Below are 15,545 nucleotides of genomic sequence, written 5' to 3' on the forward strand. Positions count from 1 at the left end.
GCTAAAATAGCATCACTGGGAAGAGTTAGGCCCCCCCAAGCAAAGTAGGCCCCCCCCCAGACTCCTTGGCCTCCACATCAAGCCATTAGCCATCCAATGGAGCATCGCTCCCGGAGGCCTCTTGCATTGCCATTGTGCTCCATTTGTTGCTGGTCTGCAGTTCCCACTTTCATTCACAAGGCGTGAAACCTTGACTGCGAAGATGAAGATGACGGTGTGGTCATGTCTGTGATCATCCAGTCCAGTGTGTGGAGTGATAGGGGGTGTAGAGGAACAGTTGAAAGATTGGCACACTAGTCTTGGAGCCACTGTTAGGGTCATAAACCTCGGCTGCGTCCCAACCTGCACACTACCACACTACATAGTGTGTAGGAATAGGGCCCCACCATTAGAAGTGCATTCTCCTGTGTAGTATGGACAGTATGGGACGTAGGCCTGAGGTGCATTCCAGTCAGCCCAATGCAATGATTTAATATGTCTATTAATGTATATGTATGTCCCATTTATTCCCACACCCTGTAGCAGTGCGCTGGTTGGCACTGTGCTCCACCTCACTAGATGGCGGTGCGGTGCCGTCAGAGTCACAGGAAACAGGGAACAGAGTCCAGTATTGCATTATTCTCATATTTCCAGCAGAAATAAGAAATAATAAAGTTATAATAAGTGTTTTTCTGCCTTTACTCCAGAAGAGGCTAACGCGTCAGCTAGCTAGCTAGCTTGCTAGCGCTACCGGTGTGAAGACTGCGTCTTTATCCCCATTCAGAGACCAGTGGGACATGATCAAGAGTTTGGTAAGACGATTTATCACTATGTTTGCACATGTTATCCATAGTAATTAGCAAAACAGTCGCTGACAGTATCACTAGTCTGGTTCTGAGCTAGCTAGCTAGCTAGCACCAGCTGCGTGTGTTGGCTAAGCACTAGTTAGCTATTGTCGCGATCACAGCTCTAAGTCCATGATCAGCATGCTCGTGGATGAGGAAAGGATCACACAGAGAGCTGTCCGTGTTAAGTAGAAAAGGTTTATTACAATATTCTGCAGAATACGGAGACCACACAGCACACGGAAAATGCCCACAGTGATCTGATGTTCGTACAAAAGTTGTTCCCTTTTATAGTTCTCTATAGGGAGTCTCTTTTGTTCAGATAAAACATGTTTTTCTGCACGTCTCCCAAGCTGGTATAGTTACACCCCAACTGTATCTTCCCAATGTATCTTCTACTAGAACACTCTGTACTTGAACCTCTTGTCCTGTGGATTCTGATTAGAATATACGCAGTCACGGCCTTGGTTACTTTGATTACACACGGCAAGCTACATTATTGTTCGTACCCCCGATGATGAACATAATCACAAAATGATACCTAACACAAAATGATCAACATAACCACATTATATGTCATAATTCTCACAATTCCCCCTTTTGATCTCTTCACAGAGATCAACCTAAGGCCCCACGAACATCACCCACTAGGTGAGGTGTGTGAGCGAAAACCTCTCCGGCAGACCCCTTCCGGCCCTCGGCCTCATCACTTAAGAGAGGAAATTCTCACACGGCTATCCTGCCCCGATCAGGCACCATAAGGCACCTCACTGGGTTATGTTTTACCCATAGGTTATGTCCTCCTGATAACACACAACCAACAAATAATACAAACAGTCAAATGGCAGGTTGTCATCTGTGCTCGGTCTCGTGATGATTTGTTCAATTCAGGGTTTTGGGTGGACTACCTCCCCCTTTTTGCCACCAGGGGATTATTCTGCCCCTTGTTGAGTGGTGGGCTTAGCCGTTGTCAGATCCTTCTGGATGTCTCGTATCCTCCTCGTAGGTGGGTCTGCCACCGCACACTGAGTCCAGTGGTACCACGTGTCGCCTTTGCCTTTCAGACGAACCGCATGAGTTGTCCTCTCCGTCACTTGATATGGCCCGGTCCACCGTGGCTCCGACCACTTGCGCTTGAACACCCTCAGTCTCACCCAGTCGGCTGTTGGTTCCGCCGAGGTTTCAGTTCCTGACTCTGCCTGTTTCGTTCGTTCTCTGTTTTTCCCGTTTCAACATTTCCACCACCATATTACTCCACTTACTCTTTCTTCTACCTTTCTTTTTAACTTCCGGTTTTGCACAATGATACTCTAGCGTGTTTTCTAACTGTAAACTTAACATTGCCCACTCTCTGTTATCCCCCTCATTTCTACCCCATCCATCAGCATATATTTCTCGATCAAACTCCCCGTCCATTATGTCTCTATATTTATTATTTTTCTGAAATTACTCGTACTTCCGTTTAGCAACTATCCAAACATATACCTTAGATAAGTCTTATGACTTAACAGAATTTAGGGAATCTTGTTCCCAGGGACTCCAACCCAAGTAGCGAATTTAGGGAATCTTGTTCCCAGGGACTCCAACCCAAGTAGCGAATTTAGGGAATCTTGTTCCCAGGGACTCCAACCCAAGTAGTGAATTTAGGGAATCTTGTTCCCAGGGACTCCAACCCAAGTAGCGAATTTAGGGAATCTTGTTCCCAGGGACTCCAACCCAAGTAGCGAATTTAGGGAATCTTGTTCCCAGGGACTCCAACCCAAGTAGCGAATTTAGGGGACCTCGTTCCCAGGGACTCCAACCCAAGTAGTGAATTTAGGGAATCTTGTTCCCAGGGACTCCAACCCAAGTAGCGAATTTAGGGAATCTTGTTCCCAGGGACTCCAACCCAAGTAGCGAATTTAGGGAATCTTGTTCCCAGGGACTCCAACCCAAGTAGCGAATTTAGGGAATCTTGTTCCCAGGGACTCCAACCCAAGTAGCGAATTTAGGGAATCTTGTTCCCAGGGACTCCAACCCAAGTAGCGAATTTAGGGAATCTTGTTCCCAGGGACTCCAACCCAAGTAGTGAATTTAGGGAATCTTGTTCCCAGGGACTCCAACCCAAGTAGCGAATTTAGGGGACCTCACCCCCAGGGACTCCAACCCAGTTTACCGTCACGCCGGACGCACTGACACCTCGTCAGGTGTTCAGGGGGGCCAACCACAAACCCAAGAACCACACTCTTTGTGGCTTTTTCTTTTCCTTACTCTTATTTACCTTTTATACTCTCAATTTACAAACCCCCTTTGGTTAATCAACAGAGACGGATCTAATTTAGATTTTGTAGTCAAATGTGCAGATTTTATTAAAAAGGTTCTGCTTACCTTTTATTCGGGGCCCCGTCCGTCCCTAGGGATCAACCTGGAAGTCTGTTCGCCAATTCTCAGGTCTCTGTCGTCCTTCTCCTCATCACGTCGGGGTCACCAAAATTGTCGCGATCACAGCTCTAAGTCCATGATCAGCATGCTCGTGGATGAGGCAAGGATCACACAGAGAGCTGTCCGTGTTAAGTAGAAAAGGTTTATTACAATATTCTGCAGAATACGGAGATCACACAGCACACGGAAAATGCCCACAGTGATCTGATGTTCGTACAAAGGTTGTTCCCTTTTATAGTTCTCTATAGGGAGTCTCTTTTGTTCAGATAAAACATGTTTTTCTGCACGTCTCCCAAGCTGGTATAGTTACACCCCAACTGTATCTTCCCAATGTATCTTCTACTAGAACACTCTGTACTTGAACCTCTTGTCCTGTGGATTCTGATTGGAATATACGCAGTCACGGCCTTGGTTACTTTGATTACACACGGCAAGCTACATTATTGTTCGTACCCCCGATGATGAACATAATCACAAAATGATACCTAACACAAAATGATCAACATAACCACATTATATGTCATAATTCTCACACTAACTAGCAGGCTAGCCAAGCTGTTGCAGTGGGCAGGTGTGGGCAGGTGTGGGCAGATCTGGGTGGGGTGGCTTCAAGCCAAACCACACTGCAGTGTTATTGCTTTAACTAGAAGAACCAACCAAAGTACCAGGTCCAGAAAAGGTTCTCCAGATACTGACTGACCTGCTGAATTAGCTTGCTAGCACCAGCTAGAGGGCAGCTAGTCTTGAGACATCCAGTGTCCATCAGCAGAGGAGCTGAAGCCTGTTAGGCCCTCAATCACTTCTATATAACACTAATAATGTTTCTATTAGAATAGTACACAAGTACCTGCAGTTCACTAAAGTGCTTGAATGTACTATAGTGTGCTTATGGAGGGGTCAGGTAGCCTAAAACCATTCTTACTAGGGCTGTCACATGATTTTTTACATGACCTGTTGTATATAATTGTGATCAGTTGCGTTATTTGTGTGCAGGTGATCATGATTAATCACCTTTTGTCTGTGGTGAATCACATTACTTTGTGTATATAAGCATGACTGTTATTTAGTGTAGATATAGCTCGTGGAATAGTCCCATGACTTTGGGGGTAAAGTCTCAATTAATTGTGTTATTTTGTGCGTCTGACCTTGAAGAATGAGGTTATCCACCTCACAGCTTCATCAAATTATATATGTTACTTTAAATAACTCACTAAAATTATTTTGAACATAGTTACCTACCAATCAGTACCTACCAGTGAATTGGCGACACGGCCCTGGAGGCCCAACCTCTTACTTACTCGACTTACTGGCCTTGCAGGATCTGCCGCTAACCTCTTGGAGTCTTGGGCTCTTACATAGCTCTTGGATCGAGCTGAAGGCGTCCCGCAGTGCTAACGTTACTGATACCACTGAGATCTCCTCCATCACCTGTGTTTTTTGCTTGTAAATCGATTTGGCTACTTTCTCATAACCGGTTCCCACCTTCCTCTTATGTAACTGTATGTCCTCTTGTCCTGCTGCCCCAGTGATCCCGCCATAGGAGAGGGATGCCGCTGTTCCGTCCGTTGGAGGCCAGGCCGGAGAAGGAGAGGCAGAAGAGGCGGAGTCACCGACATGACGGCCACGAGGAGGAGGAAGATGAGCCTTCCTCACTGACTAGACTGTGCCTCCACAGCCTGGCGGAGAACATGAAGGACGTGTGGGCGCAGGACTATGCCCAGAACTACATGGATCAGTACTTCTTTAGATACGTCATGGGTCCCTTTAGCCTGCTGCGTAAGTGTCCCGGGGATTGAGGGGGTGTCTGTAGTTATTTACTAAGGGGTTAACTCAACTCAGCCCACTACAAGGGGCACTTCAGGCCTTTAAAAATATATAATTTTCTTACCAATTAAATTATATGGATTATAAATAAATCATGTATGCTTTTCCATCCCTTTGACTTGTGAGTCTTTGGTGAAAAAGACAGGTTACTTTTACTGTCTACTTGAAGACAAAGAACCACACTGCCATCTAGTGGACCACTGTAGCAACTGTCGTAAAGCAGCTGTTGAGGAACAATCCTGTGATGCTTCTCCTGTTCTCTCGGCTCTGTTGTTGTGCAGCGGGTGATCTGTTGGAGGAGTTGCTCTCTGTCCTGTCCCGGCGTAATCTGCTGTCCCGTGCGGCGCTGCACCTCCTGCTGCTTCCGCAGCTCCACTGCCTCTCACTCCACCACTCCTGCAACCTTGTAACCGCCAACCTCTGCAGCCTCATCGCAGCACGCTGCCAGGTTACCCACTTAAACTTTCTCTATCTCTTACACATACACACACTCTGTCAGCCAAAAGGTAATTTAGTTATTTTATATGGCATATTAATATTTGTACTATAATAACTGTATATTCAAGTATTATAAACTGGACAGATAGTAGCTAGTTTAGATGCTCTGCCCAATATTTCAAGTTTGTTGGGGTTATTAGAACTTCATTCTGGAAAATAATGTTAGTAGAACTTCATTCTGGATATTAATGTTAGTAGAAATTCATTCTGGATATTAATGTTATCAGAGCTTCATACTGGATATTTATGTTATTAGAACTTAATTCTGGATATTAATGTTATCAGAGCTTCATACTGGATATTAATGCTATTAGAGCTTAATTCTGGATATTAATGCTATTAGAGCTTCATACTGGATATTAATGCTATTAGAGCTTCATTCTGGATAGTAATGTTATTAGAGCTTATTCTGGATATTAATGCTATTAGAGCTTCATTCTGGATATTAATGTTATTAGAGCTTCATTCTGGATATTAATGCTATTAGAGCTTCATACTGGATATTAATGCTATTAGGGCTTCATACTGGATATTAATGCTATTAGAGCTTCATTCTGGATATTAATGTTATCAGAGCTTCATACTGGATATTAATGCTATTAGGGCTTCATACTGGATATTAATGCTATTAGAGCTTCATTCTGGATATTAATGTTATTAGAGCTTATTCTGGATATTAATGCTATTAGAGCTTCATACTGGATATGAATGTTATTAGGGCTTCATACTGGATATTAATGCTATTAGAGCTTCATTCTGGATATTAATGTTATTAGAGCTTATTCTGGATATTAATGCTATTAGAGCTTCATTCTGGATATTATTGCTATTAGAACTTCATAGCTGAATGTATCCTTTACTTAACATTTCTATCCCTTTGTAACGCCTTTTAAAGAAATACACACATTATTCTACTGAAATCCCAAACAGTATTTCTTCACAGCCAGTATTTGTATCTTATCAGAGTGTGCTGCCAGCTTACTGTCTGTCTGATTCTCGCATAACCTATACAACATATAGTACAGCTAATCACAGCCACACTGCATCACAAACACTGACGTTCCTGTGAGAACAGCTGAATTATCAACAAAAAGTTACCTTTTGGATGTTTTTCTGAGCTGGGACTGGTGCCAGCTTTATCAGCTCTGGCAGGCTGGACTGGTGTTTGGCAAGTAAGGCACTTTGTCAGAAAAAGCCACTGTGACTGTGTCTAATTTAAGGAGAGTGAATAAGTCTTGTACTCACTGGGTTTCCAGTAAATGACTGTCATTTAGCTGACAAGGTTAGTTGGGTATTTACAGGAACAACTACTCTGTTAACAGTTACACAGCAGTTTAGCTGTGCTAAAGGGTGCAGTAAACCTTCTTTAAGCATAAGACACATGGTTATGAGATACCTGTATCAGATTCACTTTATTAACCTGCATGTATGAGAGTTTCTGTTGTAAATATAAATGCACTCAAATGCATTTCTTCACCTCTCTCTTTCTCTCTGCTGATTTCTTACCCAGTCTCTGAAGTCTCTAAATCTAAGCGGCGCTCTAAACGTGTCTGCCCTGGCCTTGTCCTCTCTCCTGAGCAGCCTGCCCCGCCTCCATTTCCTCTCTCTGGCAGGAACGTTGTCTGACTGCACAGTAATGGCTATGGTGGCCCAGCGCTGCCATGCGCTGAAGCACCTGGACGTTTCACGGTGTGTCCACCTCCGTCCTGCCGCCCTGCTGCCCTTGGCCCAGTGCAGCGCGCGGGGGTGCCTGTCCAGCCTGCTGGCTCTGGATATAGGCCTAGAAGAAAACGAGGACGATGGGACGGCATCGGCCGCCTTCCTCCTTCTCGGTTTACCTGGTCTGCGACAGCTGGCTTTAGATAACGTGGGACAGGCTTGCACGCTGCTCTGGAATCAGGAATTCGGTTTGACGGAGAGGTTTACCAGCAAAGAGGGAGTGGCCAGCCTTCAGGAATTATGGACCAAAAGAGTTGAAAGTCGAGGTGTAGCGGCTGAAAGAGTGGATGAGGAGGAAAGCACCTGTCTGGAGGAACAAATGGACAAATGGTTGCATTTAGACAAGAGCAAGGTAGACGGAGTAAAGCCAGACGGTGGAAACCAAGAGAAGACCTTGAAACTGGGTCTCCGAGAGGTTCAAAGCATTTCACTCAATAGCTTAGATGTTCTTGGACAGTTATGCCCTGACCTTTGCTCCTTGTCTCTGAGCTGCCATCATGAAGATGATGACAGCGATGAGGACGGTTCAGGTTTCCGGCGGGCCGCACTCTTAACCAGAGGTTTGGCCAGATGGTCTGGTCAGTTGCGCCGCCTCTCCCTGCAGTTCCCTGGCCTGCTCTCTGAGCTGGTTCCCTCGCTACAGGCCACTGGTTCCAACCTGATTTCCCTCACCCTGGAGGGTGTCAGAGCAGATGGACATTTATCCTTCCTCGAGCTCATCCGCGCCTGCCCGAAACTGACCACCCTCACCGTTCACATAGACCCTCCCAGGTCTAACCAGGAGGAAGAGGAGAATGATGAAGATTTAGATGACTGGGATTTACCATGTCTTCCACATCTGTGCTCACTGACACTGAAGTAAGTTTATGGACAAAAGTATTGGGACACCTGTTCATTCATTGTTTCTTCTGAAATGAAAGTAAAAAAAGTTTAGCCTGCTTTTGTTGAGGCTTACTGTCCAGGGAATGCTTTCCACTAGATTGTGGAGCATTGCTTTAAAGATTTGATTGATTTCACTAACCTGTACTAATGAAAGCCTCAATTCTGTTGACAGTTTCACCTTGGACGAGAGGCAGATGAAGCCAGTGCTGTGCTGGCAGTCCCTAAAAGGCCCGCTCTGGGCCTTGCTGAGAGGGGCTCCACAGCTTCAGACCCTGTCTTTGATCGCCATTCCCTGTCGGCTGGATCCCGTGTTCCGCTTGGTTCTGGATCACCACGCCAAGCCTCTGTGCGCTTCGGACCAGCCGCCACTGAGATGCCTCAGACACGTCAGCCTGAAACGCTCAGACATCACCATGGAAACAGCAGTTCGGCTCGTGAACGCCTGCCATCGGCTGACGGCCCTAGATCTGAGCGGCTGCTGGTCAATGACCCTGAGCAACATCACCAAATTGCAGGGCAAAGCCAGCAGGAGGCACCGCAAGTTGCAGATCGCCTGGACTTGAGGCAGACGGGTCTTAAATATGTATTTTTATTATTACTCTACGTTTGCATAAGCACTTTCAGCTGCTGTTGTAGCTTGCACTGCACTAACGTGACCGTAATGAGAGACTTCAGTCGGTTCTGATTTCTTTACAGTGGGAGTGAATGGAAGCCGGGGTCACCATGACAGCCCTGCATTATTTACTACCCAAGCCCACCTGTGTAGGTACACGTGTCTTCTGAATATTATATGGGATGTTGATGATGGTAAAAGACTGGCAAATCTTTTCTTATTTTGCTGCACAATGCCCTGTGTGTATCCCTCCACCTCCCCCTCACTTTTGGTCTATATTTTAAAGCTTATGGTTGAATTGCTGTTTCTTCTCAGACCACAGGGAGCTGAAGCTGAAGTTAGACTCCCCAAAAATTTCAACCACGTCCTTTTTATTCAACCTGTTATTCAAGAATGATCTCACACGAGTGTGGCTTTATAGGTGTACGTTTACATGGGTTAAGGCTTTTGTTAAGCAGTTGTAAGAATGCAGTTTTGGCAGATATCGATTTGTTGATTTAGTTGGGAATTTTTCACCTTGTTTGATGAGCTTGCTCTCTGAGAAGAAGTGGAGTAAGCGGGGGAAAAGCGTAATGAAGCAATAGTGGACTGATTTTTGAACATTTTGTTTACTTACCAAGGACAAATTCAAATCAATAACCGTTGCCACGAATGTACCAGAATGTACCATGTTGGTTGGACTGATTTCTTCTTTTACTTGTATTATTACTTTTGTCATGATTTCTCTTGAATTTCACAAATTTTAAACCACCAAATGTTCAAAAAACATTGTTTTAGAAGGTTTCTTTTTATAATGTTAAAAACCTGAGGGTGACCCACTGCATTTTCACACCTTTATCCCTTCATGTTCATCCCTCACTTTCAGTATATATATAAAGTTTTTTAAACCACAGTAAGACCATGTTTGAGCTACAGTTGTGATACCTCAAGCGCAAAACTGCACTCATCCATGAAACCCCTCCATCCTTTCTTTCACCCCTACATCATCTCTTATACATTATTCCTTATACATTTATTCTCAAATAAAGGCTCAGGAGTACAGCCAAAGCTGGATAACTAGTGACTGTGCAAGTCATTGGGCTTACAGCAACCAGCACCCCCCTTACTAAATTGTACACCTATGCAGACTTGCAGAAAGATCCAGTTTTTAAGAACATACCCCAACATACTCGAGTAGGTCCATCAACACTACACACACAGCTACACTATGCCCAAACGTTTGTGGGACCTTAAAAGGACCGCACTGGATTAGCTGCATAAGAGCCTAAGGTCACCTAAGGTCACCTGATGGTGGGTTGAGGAGATGGGAGTGGAGTAATGGGGGTTAAGGAGATGAGGTGTGGTAATAGGGTGTTGAGGAGATGTGGTGGAGTAATGGGGGGTTGAGGAAATGGGGTGGAGTAATGGGGGTTGAAGAGATGGGGTGGAGTAATAGGGTGTTAAGATGAGAGTGGAGTAATGGGGTGTTAAGATGATGGTGGAGTAATAGGGTGTTGAGATTGGAGTAGAGTAATGGGGTGTTGAGATGAGGGTGGAGTAATAGGGTGTTGAGATTGGAGTAGAGTAATGGGGTGTTGAGGAGATGAGGGTGGAGTAATGGGGTGTTGAAGAGATGGGAGCTGGACGTGAAGTAATGTGGTGTCAAGGAGATGAGGTCTTGTTATGGGTTGGGAGTGGAGTAAAGGATATGAGGGTGGAGTAATAGGGTGTTGAGGAGATAAGGGTGATTTAATGGGTGGTTGAGAAGATGAGGGTGAGGTAATGGGGTTTGAGGAGATCAGGGTGGTTTAATAAGGGTTGAGGAGATGAGGGTGGAGTAATAGGGTGTTGAGGAGATCAGGGTGGAGTAATAAGGCATTGAGGAGATAAGGATAGTTTAATGGGGGGTTGAGGAGATGAGGGTGAGGTAAAAGGTTAGTCTCTTACGGAGGATTTTTCTGCTTTAAAGGCTCATGTTCAGATTATAATGATTACATCATCAGATGATATCCAGCCACAGTGACTATATACTATTATATACTTCAGCACGTCATATCCAGTAACGGTCCTGCAGGCTTCGGATTGATTGAACTGTTGTGGATCAGTCACACTTATCGGACACCATCCAAGTCCATTATTTTAGTAGAACTTTAACTTTGGTCAAACACAAGTGTTTACACTGCTGCCTTTATAACCGGGTTATTGCCCATAGCTCCACAGACGGCGTGAAGATCCAACCGACCTCACCTTCAGAGATCTTCAGAATCCAGCTCTGCAAGAGTAAGGTGAGGCACACTCAAGACTTCCTCTGCATTAAACTGCCAGCTTTCTCAAATCAAAACTTTTCATTTTAAAATGGACTTGAAACAAGTCAGCTCTAAACGAAATTGGATGAAATTTGGAAAATGAGAAACTGGCATAAAATGTTGCTTCCTAACAATAGTGGAACCCTTTTTGATGCTGTCACGGCCAGACAGTTTTAATTATGTGAACTTTCTGGACGTTATCATTTTCGTTCAATCAGTCGAGTTTTCTAAAAGTTACTAAAACATTTTTATTAAACCTTTTTACCTAAAAAAAATAATTAATTAGAAAACGTAATGCATGTTCATCACTGAAACTTTTTTAATATCAGAGTAAATTCAGAACATATTCAATTCCATGTTAAAAAACATGTTTATTTTTAAGTTTGGATGATGTTTATTGGTTTTAATGAAATATTATGTATCGGTGTGATTCTGTTTCAGTTCTACCAGTGTTTTTATTGTATATTTTATTGGATGTATATGTTTGGGAAAGTTACATCCAATGTTTCCATAATGTTACAATTATTTCTGTGAGATGAGAAACTTTTTGAGACTTATCAATTTGAAACTGTGGAGGAACGTCTTCAGGTGTTTTAAGGAACCTTCAAGAAAACGGTTCATTGTAGGTTCCTTAAAGCACCTTTGGAGGTTCCTCCACGTTTCAAATAGAAAAACCGTCAAACGCTCTTCAAGGAACAGTCTAACCTTCCTGGAACCTTTTAGAAACGTTCCTATAACGTTCTGTGCTAGCTGGGAAAGATGTGGTGCATATTCTCTGCCAGTTTAACCAGTAAATGGAGGATTGTGCTGATATGTTCCCTCAACTTGTTGTTGTTGTTGTTGTTTTGTTTTTTTTAACTCAGGTAAAGCCATGACCCTACGCCTGACATGTGCAGCCATCCTGGTCCTGGTGGCTCACCTGGCGCTTACCGATGCGGCAGTCCGCGTGTGGGGCATGCAGGCCTCTCGTCTGGAAGGCGACCCCACTGGCCCCCCTGACCCGTACATCAAAGTCTGGTGCGGCTCTTCTTTCGGCGGCATGACAGAGTTCTACAGGGACAACTCTGGACCATCCTGGAACGCGGAGTTCCACTTCCCAAGCTGCAAGGCCAACGACAACCTGAAACTGGAGGTGTGGGACAAGGACCTTAACATAGACGACCACTTGGGCTCCTGTGTCACGCAGGTGCGCTCCGGCTCCAACCGCAATAAGTCTTGCCGTGTGGGCAAAGGCAGTCTGACCTACAACTACCAACTCTCATGAGTGTGCAGACCCTGAGGGTCTCGTTATTAGAACGTTCAAATGAACACTAACAAGCATTTATTCCAGTATGAATAAACTGCCATTATCTGAACTGATGGTTAATAAACAAAAGTGATTCTCCACCAACCTGGAATTTCTGAGTTTTTTTTGAGTTTTGAATCAAAACCTGCACTTCCAAGTGAAGTCAAGGTTTATTTAGTCTGTTGTTCTGCTCAGGTGTGCTGATATTATCAGAATATAATGTAGAATCACAGCAGTGATGGTAAGAATAATGAATTTATAATAATAGTGTAATAATAAAATAGTTTGAGTCCATGTAAACTTCAACATAGCTCGACTGTCAGTTTGTCATCAGTTTGTCAAGCAGAGGAAACAGAACAAAGCAGCTGGGAGTTAGGATTGATTATGGGACTATCGCTGCCCTCTGGTGGCTGCAATTGGTCTGGCACCCAGACCAACCTTTACAAATTGAGGCTCTGGCAAGCAGATAGCATTGATAAGGACTGCTGTGAGAGAACCAAGGTGGGCACCTTCCCAAGACTTAGCCTTTTGTATACCTGGCCTACTTGTGGACTAGCATGAGTACTTGTTGGACATTTAGTTGTGTATCAAGATCTAGTTAGTGCAGTTCACAGCTGCATCCTTTTGGTCTCAATGTATGGAAATAGACCAGATTAGTTATTAATAGTAATAGTTGGTTAAGTAGACATATGTGCTTTATACATTCTATTAATTCCTTAATATGTATATACATATTAAACATTTTACATTCGGTAGGGATCCAAGGGGTCCCGATCAGATCCAAGTCTCTTAATGCTGAGTATCAACCGAGACCGATCTGATCTTTGTATGTTTGTATGAATAACAGCCCACCGTTTATAAAAGGGAGTTATGATCAGTGGGTTTATAGGCAGTTCCGAATTGGGAGAAAAAGGCTTAGCGTAGTTTAATTTATTGTTTGAAACAGATAAATGGACTCTTTTACGGTCAGTAAATGGAAATTCCATGTTGTTCAATCAGGGGCCCAGATGTAAACCGTTTCTGAGTGGGTTTTGTTGTGAAGTTCTTCATTGCATTGGAACATCTGGTGCTTCTTTAGTTTTTTAGTTTTTAGTTTTTTGGAAGATAAAGGTTCCTTAAAGCACCTCAAGAGGGTCCTCCACAGTTGCAAACTGAAGAAACTCCAACAGTTCCTCAAGGATCTTATATTTGCAGTGAAGAACTTCAGCTTTATGGGTGTATTTAGGAAAAGGCAGAAGCCTCAGCCATTGTTTACAGCAGGATCTGAAGCCGATCAACCCCACCATTCATGCTTCCGCATTAACGAACATGGACGTGTGATCATGACCATGGCCTATTGCTCCCAGTTCTGTTATTTGTTATTCGTACCTGTGATTCTCTGGAGTTCCACCTGCCATGTCCACTTCAGGCTTGTGCTCAGGGACGTCTTCTCCTCCAGAAATGTGTGGCTTAAGAGTGTTAATTAGGTAGATGACTGCGACATCAGGACATGACAGGACGTCTAACTGGGGTCTAATCACACGTTTCTGATTGAGAGCGTTGTGGATCATTTGACCATCCAGTGAAATTAATATTTACCAACATAGCAAGAAGTAGGACTGTAGACATGTGCACATCAGCACTATGACAAATACTGAAGTATTGGTAAAGCAATGCGAAGCTTCATCTTTATTTAAAAGATTTTAAGAAGGGTCAATAGTATTTTACAGAATGTGTAATTGGTCCTGAAGCAGGGATGTGTCTACCATTGACAAGGTCAACATGTCAGGCACCACTATCCAGCCATGGCAGCTCAAATGAAGAGCCGACCACAGCTTACAGCGAATACGACCAACCCAGAGTCAATCAATAGAATAGCCAGTAGCAATAGCCATTTTCCTGACAGAGGACTGCACCTCACTTTTCTGCTAACTCAATCTCAACAACCTGCACCAATTTCTGGAATTTGACTTTAAGCTCCAGATGGCCTCCGTTGCCTGATTTGCAGTTGCCACTGTAATCCCAGAACACGACCGTGCCAATACAGGTGAACAAGTGATCGTCGAACTGGAGGTCGCTGTCCCACACCTCAATTTTCAGGGTGTCGCCGACATTGCAGTCTGGAAAGTGGAACTCGGCTTTCCAAGAGGGCGAGGAGTTGTCCGTGACGTATTCGGTCATGCCGCCGAAAGAAGAGCCGCACCAGAGTTTGAGGTACGGGTCGGGGGCGGTCCAGAAGTCGCCTACCAGATTAAAGGCGCGCAATTCCCACACGTGGACTCCGGCCTCGGTGAACGGCACTAGGGCCAAAAAGGCCGCACACGTCAGGAGAAGGGTCATGGTTTGACCTGAGTTAGAAAAAAGAAGAGGTGAAGAACTAATTCTGCTACAGTCAAGTGTATTCATTCTGCTCATTTGCCGATGAGGATGTGGATGGTACCCTTCTAAGGAAAAGAGTTCATTATGCTATATATGGGCTACATTGGAAATGCTCTCTAAGTGTGCCTCACCTCACTCTTGCAGAGCTGGATTCTGAAGATCTCTGAAGGTGAGGTCGGTTGGATCTTCACGCCGTCTGTGGAGCTATGGGCAATAACCCGGTTATAAAGGCAGCAGTGTAAACACTTGTGTTTGACCAAAGTTAAAGTTCTACTAAAATAATGGACTTGGATGGTGTCCGATAAGTGTGATTGATCCACAACAGTTCAATCAATCCGAAGCCTGCAGGACCGTTACTGGATATGACGTGCTGAAGTATATAATAGTATAGAGTCACTGTGGCTGGATATCATCTGATGATGTAATCATTATAATCTGAACATGAGCCTTTAAAGCAGAAAAATCCTCCGTAAGAGACCTTCATTATTTTTAACCCCAAATTGAGCTGCTGCTGTGCTTCCTCTGCAAATTTCACTTTCACTTTGTCATTTGACCTGATAATTCAAACATACAGAAAAATGGAGAACCTCAGAAAGTAGTCTGTTGTGTTACGTGCCTTAAAAACTGCTCTCCAGACCACAGCCTCAACGCCCCATTACTTCACCCTGATCTCCTCAACCCCTACTACCTCACCCTTATCTCCTCAACCCCCCATTAAACCACCCTGATCTCCTCAACCCCCATTAAACCACCCTTATCTCCTCAACCCCCCATTAAACCACCCTTATCTCCTCAACCCCCCATTAAACCACCCTGATCTCCTCAACCCCCCCCAT

At 44.3% G+C, this 15,545-nt stretch overlaps 2 protein-coding genes across 4 annotated transcripts; both read left to right on the plus strand.

The window, feature by feature from the left end:
- The first annotated feature begins 577 nt into the window (after positions 1 to 577).
- On the plus strand, positions 578 to 10,143 carry LOC140541673 (uncharacterized). 3 transcript variants are annotated; one of them, XM_072664408.1, is made up of 6 exons: positions 578 to 791; positions 1,440 to 1,480; positions 4,772 to 5,021; positions 5,351 to 5,517; positions 7,078 to 8,144; positions 8,341 to 10,143. In XM_072664408.1, the coding sequence occupies exons 3-6, from the start codon at positions 4,793 to 4,795 to the stop codon at positions 8,729 to 8,731; spliced, it is 1,854 nt and encodes a 617-aa protein (XP_072520509.1). In that variant the 5' UTR covers positions 578 to 791; positions 1,440 to 1,480; positions 4,772 to 4,792; the 3' UTR covers positions 8,732 to 10,143. The 3 variants fall into 3 exon arrangements, with proteins under 3 accessions (XP_072520509.1, XP_072520511.1, XP_072520510.1); XM_072664410.1 differs by lacking the exon at positions 1,440 to 1,480; XM_072664409.1 differs by lacking the exons at positions 578 to 791; positions 1,440 to 1,480 and having other exon boundaries at positions 2,713 to 5,021.
- A 545-nt stretch (positions 10,144 to 10,688) lies between these two features.
- On the plus strand, positions 10,689 to 12,441 carry LOC140542121 (perforin-1-like). Its single transcript, XM_072664972.1, has 2 exons — positions 10,689 to 11,045; positions 11,930 to 12,441. The coding sequence occupies exon 2, from the start codon at positions 11,938 to 11,940 to the stop codon at positions 12,328 to 12,330; it is 393 nt and encodes a 130-aa protein (XP_072521073.1). The 5' UTR covers positions 10,689 to 11,045; positions 11,930 to 11,937; the 3' UTR covers positions 12,331 to 12,441.
- Positions 12,442 to 15,545: the final 3,104 nt, after the last annotated feature.

This window comes from Salminus brasiliensis, chromosome 20 (genome assembly GCF_030463535.1).
Source record: "Salminus brasiliensis chromosome 20, fSalBra1.hap2, whole genome shotgun sequence".
Classification (NCBI taxonomy): domain Eukaryota; kingdom Metazoa; phylum Chordata; class Actinopteri; order Characiformes; family Bryconidae; genus Salminus; species Salminus brasiliensis.

What these genes read in the sequence shown, in the direction of transcription:
- LOC140541673 (XM_072664408.1), top strand. Translation starts at nt 4,793, where the DNA reads ATGCCGCTGTTCCGTCCGTTGGAGGCCAGGCCGGAGAAGGAGAGGCAG. An exon ending in GGGTCCCTTTAGCCTGCTGC is followed by an intron (nt 5,022 to 5,350) that starts GTAAGTGTCCCG and finishes GTTGTTGTGCAG; the next exon opens with CGGGTGATCTGTTGGAGGAG. An exon ending in TCATCGCAGCACGCTGCCAG is followed by an intron (nt 5,518 to 7,077) that starts GTTACCCACTTA and finishes TTTCTTACCCAG; the next exon opens with TCTCTGAAGTCTCTAAATCT.
- LOC140542121 (XM_072664972.1), top strand. Translation starts at nt 11,938, where the DNA reads ATGACCCTACGCCTGACATGTGCAGCCATCCTGGTCCTGGTGGCTCAC.